The sequence below is a fragment of the Corylus avellana genome, chromosome ca3 (assembly GCF_901000735.1).
Source record: "Corylus avellana chromosome ca3, CavTom2PMs-1.0".
NCBI classification, from domain to species: Eukaryota; Viridiplantae; Streptophyta; class Magnoliopsida; order Fagales; family Betulaceae; genus Corylus; species Corylus avellana.
The window spans coordinates 30,855,608-30,861,649 of record NC_081543.1 but is presented as its reverse complement, the minus strand read 5'-3'; the positions used below and the strand labels follow the sequence as shown (position 1 = coordinate 30,861,649).

The 6,042-nt window shown below is 36.3% G+C and overlaps 1 protein-coding gene across 1 annotated transcript; it reads right to left on the bottom strand.

The window, feature by feature from the left end:
• Window positions 1-338: 338 nt before the first annotated feature.
• LOC132174411 (aluminum-activated malate transporter 10-like) lies at window positions 339-4,176 on the bottom strand. The gene is made up of 7 exons (XM_059586072.1): window positions 3,831-4,176; window positions 3,379-3,519; window positions 3,023-3,295; window positions 2,654-2,772; window positions 2,417-2,560; window positions 1,224-1,388; window positions 339-1,178 (listed from the first exon to the last, which is right to left on the bottom strand). Exons 1-7 carry the CDS (start codon window positions 4,174-4,176, stop codon window positions 876-878), a joined length of 1,491 nt encoding a protein of 496 aa, XP_059442055.1. The 3' UTR covers window positions 339-875.
• Between the last annotated feature and the right edge of the window lie 1,866 nt (window positions 4,177-6,042).

The window sequence follows — 6,042 nt, the reverse complement described above, 5'->3', positions numbered from 1 at the left end:
GCCAGAAGGTGGCGCGACTCTCTCTGGACGGTGACTGTAAGGAGCAAGCCAGAGTCGGTGCTAGGATGCCAGCAGGCAGCAGAGAGCGGCGGCTAAAGGCCGTAGACCTGTCGTCTTCCATGCTTCTGTGAAATGCTAGAGGAGGTGCGGCGACGCTAGGCTGGGCCGTGGAAGGCCATAAGAGGCATGCCGGGGCTGGGCCGTGAGCGGGAACAGAAGTCGGTGGCTGACGGCTTTCTCCGGGAAGCAGCCATGTGCGCTGCAAATCTGGGTTTTTTTTTTTTTCTTCAAGAAACAAAACAAACAATAGATCGAAGAAAAAGAAATACCAGAAAGAAATACACAGACCATTGGGCCATACAATGGCTCTGATACCATGTTGAAATAATGATTATGCGGAAATAAGCGGAAGCAATATAGAGAATAAACACAAAGAACTTACGGGTGATTCGGTGTTAGACACCTACATTCACCACTAGAAATACCCCTAAAGGCTACATTGTGCTCATTAACTTGATTTGTCTACAATACAAAAGTTCTTATTTATAGGGTAATGTCTAAATACAAGTTTGGTAATCAAATCTCATTAATTTGATTACAATCCCATTATATGATTATAATCAACCCATAAATAGAGAATATTTCAATATCAACATAATTACGGAATATATGGAAAATATAATTCTGACACCTTTACTCCTGTTTACTTTCACACTCATTCTCTACAGTTTTACAGCATTTCTTTTCCTATGATAATCAGCTATACTTATCAAAGATTTTGGTAAATCGATGCTTAATTATGAACTTCATCCTCGCTCCCTTCCTTTATTTCTTCCAATTCTTTAACAAAAGAGAAAAAGTAAATTCTGTAGAACTCAGACCCGTGGAAAGACCTTCTTCATGGTATCCTTATCTTTCTGCTGATCTGGTAAAAAATTGTTATTCAGCTGATCATCATCTTTTCCGCACTTATCGTTGCTTGCAGGCTTGAATTCAGCCAAATCTGCTAGTTCCTCAACAGCATCGACAATGCCATTGATCCTTGAGACAATTTCAATCAACAATGAAGTTAAAGTTACTAGTGGAATAATATCCACGATAGGCATTATTGTAACCACTGTTTTTGAGGCTGGCTGCTGCTCTGTTGTCTTATTTTCAGGGGTTTCTGCAGCTTCTGGCTTTGATGGGGGGTTGAATAACTTGGGAAGGGCCTTCAAGTTAACTTGGAGCTCTTGCACTGCGTTGTTCATGTCTCCAACCAGGAAATGGATGTTGGATGATTTCTTCATTGTCTTGATGGTCAAAGCTAGCTCTCTTATGACACCAGAAGAGTTGGAGCTTACTTTCAAACAATTGTTGCTGATATGCTTCTTTATATATTCATTTGCCTATTGGAATAAAGTGTTTAGAGCTTGCATTAGCATTATATTCTCCGTGAAGAATAATAATAAGATGGGAAAACTTTACTTTAAACTCCTAAACTACCGTGCTCTTTGAGAAGATCCTCATAAATTTCAAAAATTCTCAATTTAACCCTCTAAACTTTTAATTCGATTCGATAGTCCCCCCTCTATCAAATTTTAAACGTTAAAAGTGATAAAATGAAGTTTATACCCCCTTTTTTTTATGAAATTTCAAATTTACCCTTAATTTTAAATTAAAAAAATTTAAAAAAAAAAAAAAAAAAATTGAAGGGCAACTTGGTCTTTTTAGGCATTTCTGTTAGAAATTAACATCTAAAACTAACAGAGGGGGTAAATCGATTGAAATTGAAAGTTCATGGGTGTAAATTGAGAGTTTTTGAATTTTTGGGAGGTCTTCTCAAAACGCGGAGTAATTCAAGGATCTAAAGTAAAGTTTCTCTTAATAAGATTGTATCCCAAAAACTTAAGGAAAAAATACACTTTACCTCCTAAATTATCCACTCATTTGCAATTTTACCTCCAATGTTTAAAAAATGACACTTTACCCCCACAAAGTATCTGACATTGGCAAAAAAGACCGATGTTTACATTTTACCCCACTGAAGCAATTTATGTTTTCACTTTACCCCCCTAATTTTACACTTTACCCCCCAAAACCTAGATACTTTGTGGAGTCAAGTGTAAACATAAATTACTTCAGGGGGTAAAGTGTAAACATTGGGGACTTCGTGTTAAGGTTTGAAACTTTGGAAGGTCTAATGTCACTTTCTAAACATTTGAGGTAAAATTGCAAATCCATGGATACTTCAGGGGGTAAAAGATATTTTTTCCAAAACTTAATCTTATTTGCCTCACGTGAAATATTATTTGAAATAGAAGGAAAATGACGGAGACAAAGTTCGAACTCAAAACCTTTGCTTTATATACCATGTTTAAAATAAAAAGTAAAAGGGTAGACTTAATCATTTAAATTAATAGAAACTTGGGTTTACCTGATTTTCTGAATTGATGCAACTATTGAGAGCCTCAATGCAATAAGCACAGCTGCGCATTGATGCCCCTATTTTGATGTATTGTTTCCATGGGTGCCGAAAGTTGAAGCCGCCATGAGCTGGCTCCCATCTTGCAAAATTGGCCTATGCAAAAAGCAATCAAAGTTCCTCATTTCATTCAAAGATATCATAAAAAATGATTGAGATCAGAATTACTTGCATTGTCCTCTCACTTACCATAGAGTCTTCTGCTGCCTTAGAACTTAGAACGCATTTGTATCCTTGCAGTTTCTTATGACATTCTTTATCACTGTCATCAATGTCGTCACCATCTTTGAAGTATTCACCTACACAACCTGATTATTTAAAAACAGTATGTTTGTTAATATGTTTTGGACGGCGTTTTTCTGTTTTTAGTTTGAAAAAATGTTCAGCTCATATGAAAAGTGAAACATAATTTTTGTATTTTGAAAAGAGAAATGACGTATCAGTCTACTAAATAACATTTATCTTTTTGAGAATATCAGAGAAAATAGAAAGACAGAAACATGAATTTTCAACAAGAATGAATTTAACAAACAAACATGGATTTGATAAAGCACTCACCCTCTAGGGAATCGGCAAGCTTGTCCATGTTACGAAAGATGAGAGTAAAGAGTTCTTGACCAGCCCAAATGGGGCAAACAAGCATGCTTACAATAATGCACAAGGTAGTGCCAATGATAATGGTGGATAGTCTCCGATGGGCCAAATTAAATACTTCATCCACCCGATAACCCGATATTGAAACCAAGCTAAATGTAAGGATAAATATCATAGCACCATAGTCAAACCGGGCTTTCACCGAAGGAATGAATCTTGAGAAAGTTGCTGCAGAAGCTGAACAACAAAGATCGGACCGTTAATTACTAGTTAATTAATTTATCAATATGCATATTCATAGAGTATATAAGTTTACAGACCTAAGAGGAAAACTGAGGCTCCAATAATTATAGGTTCAAATCTGTTTCCTGACTGACTAGCAATCCATTGAACACCAACTGCAAGAAATCCAGCAAGAAAAGTTCCAGACATTCTGTTCAAACTCTTACATATTGTTGCACCTGCCATTGATCAATAGGGAAAAAGTGATCAAACTCCTAAGCTTCAAGCAAGTTGCTTTTATACTTTAGATTCTAACTACACAAATCTTTTTTGATTATTTAGCAGATTGCTATATGACAATCATACAATTGTGATGACGTGACAGTGAAAAAACAATTTTTGAATAAGCAATGGCATGTCACATCATCCTAGGAATTATGTGGCAATCGTAGAGCAGTCTCTACTAAAGAAATGTACGTACAACTGCCATACAAGTGCTGATCTAATAACCAAGACACGAGCGTTTTTTGATATAGTTTTGAGTACTTACCGACAGTGTTTTCAAATACAACCACAACTGTCATGATTGCCCACATAGCAGTCCCTCCAACACCATCATACAGAGGCCTCATATAGTAAAAGAGTGAGACAACAGTGAGTGCCATCCCTACTTTTAGACAATGGATCACTTTTCTGGGGTCATCAACTCCTACATCCCATGCTTTGAGCAAAAACTTCCAAACTTTTGAAGCCAGCCCTACAATAAAAGCCTTCAGACAAAGCAAGACTCTGGTGGCTGCAGACTTTGCCTCAGGAACCAAAATCTCTGATGAGCCATCTGCCACCTTTATCCTCCACTCCAATCCCTTGCTAACTTCATTCTGATCAGAAGCCATAGATCTACTTTTATGTTGGCCACAAGAAATAATAGAAGATGATTGCTGAGAAATGTTGAAGCCTTGGGGTAGTGAGAAATGGTAGCCAAAGACCCCAATGCCATGCAACGGAAGGTCTAAGGTCGGATGGTGGATGCTGGGCGACTAATGAAGTATATATACAAAGAGGTATTTGAGATTTCATATGCTTTCAAAGATAGGGATTAAACTATATATATATTTCTGATGTTGTGGAGATACGATAGATAACCATTTTTTATTATATTTTGGCTTTTTGGATAGGAAAAGTGGGAAATTTAGTCCTCTTGTCATATAAGACACACAGAAATTAAATATATCCTGCAATGCAACACTGCTATACAGCTAATATGCAATTTTTAAATAAAATGTTGTTAATGGTATTACAACTTTTACTATAAGTGCCCAGTAAATTGATATGACAATTTGCATGGTACTTACGATGTTAGCCACCAAATAATTAAATTTGATTGTGATTAATGTGACAGTGTCGCATAATGGAGTACTGTCATTCCAATTTGTAAGTCCATGTGACACTAATCATATCAGGTACTAAACAACTAGATTTGGTTTTGGCGAACATACGTGGCAATGCTATGTGGATTGTCACGCTAATTTGTAAGAGAGTTGTAATAAAAGTTGTAGTACCTGAAGCATTTTTCTTTCTAGAGATTAGGAATCAACTATCAACATCAATATGTTATTTTTACCTCAAGTCATCAAAAAGCAACTTCCAATGGAAAAGCATAATTTAAGGAATGCAAAGGAAATCATCACCTAGCACAACAAATTTAAATCACCATATATAGGACAAACATGGAGAACCATTTAAAATAGTTCTTCCATACCATATTAACTCCAAATATTCTATCGGAAGGAAAATCAACAGAAATTGACTCACAAACCTTTGAGAGCCCTGTTTTTAGTACGAGTGGAAAATGGTCCAATAAAATTAGTCTTGACTTCTTCTAGCCCTACCCAATTTTGCCTAAAATTTGGCTGGTCCTCTTAAACTTGTTACACATTGCTCAAGTATACTCCGAATATCTTTTTTTATTCGCGGAAGTTTTTGAAATAATTTGCGCTTTAGCATGATATCACATTAGAAATCATAATAAGTTCAAACCCAAATTCTACCGTTTACCCTTTATTCTCGGCATAAGCAGAAAGCACTATTTACTTTTTCTTTTGAAGCAAAGAGAGAGAGCGTTTAAGGGGGTGTCCTTAGAGAGAAAAATGCCAAAAATATATGTGCCCTAAAATTGTAGGCAAAAGTTCATTGTATGTATTACAAGTTAGAGAGCGCGCGCACATATATATATAATCATTCTTTGATCATGTGTTTGACTATTCATTCTTTCATCCAAGTGGGTTTTTCGATTGGATTCCTCTCTCATCTGTCTCCCATAGATAAGAATATTAGTGCAGAGCACTACTGAAGATAGCATTGTTATATCATGATATATATGATGCCTGGTGGCTGCTGATGTAGCCATGCAGGCCAATATTCTTGAAAAAATGGTTTTGCTTTCTCTGTATATTTGCATGCCCTTGTGGCCTTCAACCTGAACGAACATATACAGAATCTATGGAGCAAATCCAGAAGAAATTTGTTCGTGATATAAAAACAAATCAAGTGGACAAATTAACACATTTAAGCGTGAAAAGAAGGGAAGATGGTGAACGAAGATCAAACCCTCTGATATTGTTAGTCCATATTAATTGGCATTCGGACAACAGCACATAGCTTGGTGATAGTTAAGCGGAAAAGGAAGAGGTTGTGTTCCTTATGAAGAGGTGCATGTTTTCCTTTTTATTTTTAAATAAGAACAGTGTTGAAAGACATAT

Coding starts and splice junctions, on each gene's coding strand:
- LOC132174411 (XM_059586072.1), bottom strand. CDS start 4,176: ATGGCTTCTGATCAGAATGAAGTTAGCAAGGGATTGGAGTGGAGGATA. Junction 3,520..3,830: donor TGTATTTGAAAACACTGTCG/GTAAGTACTCAA, acceptor GATCAATGGCAG/GTGCAACAATATGTAAGAGT. Junction 1,389..2,416: donor GCATCAATTCAGAAAATCAG/GTAAACCCAAGT, acceptor TTATTCCAATAG/GCAAATGAATATATAAAGAA.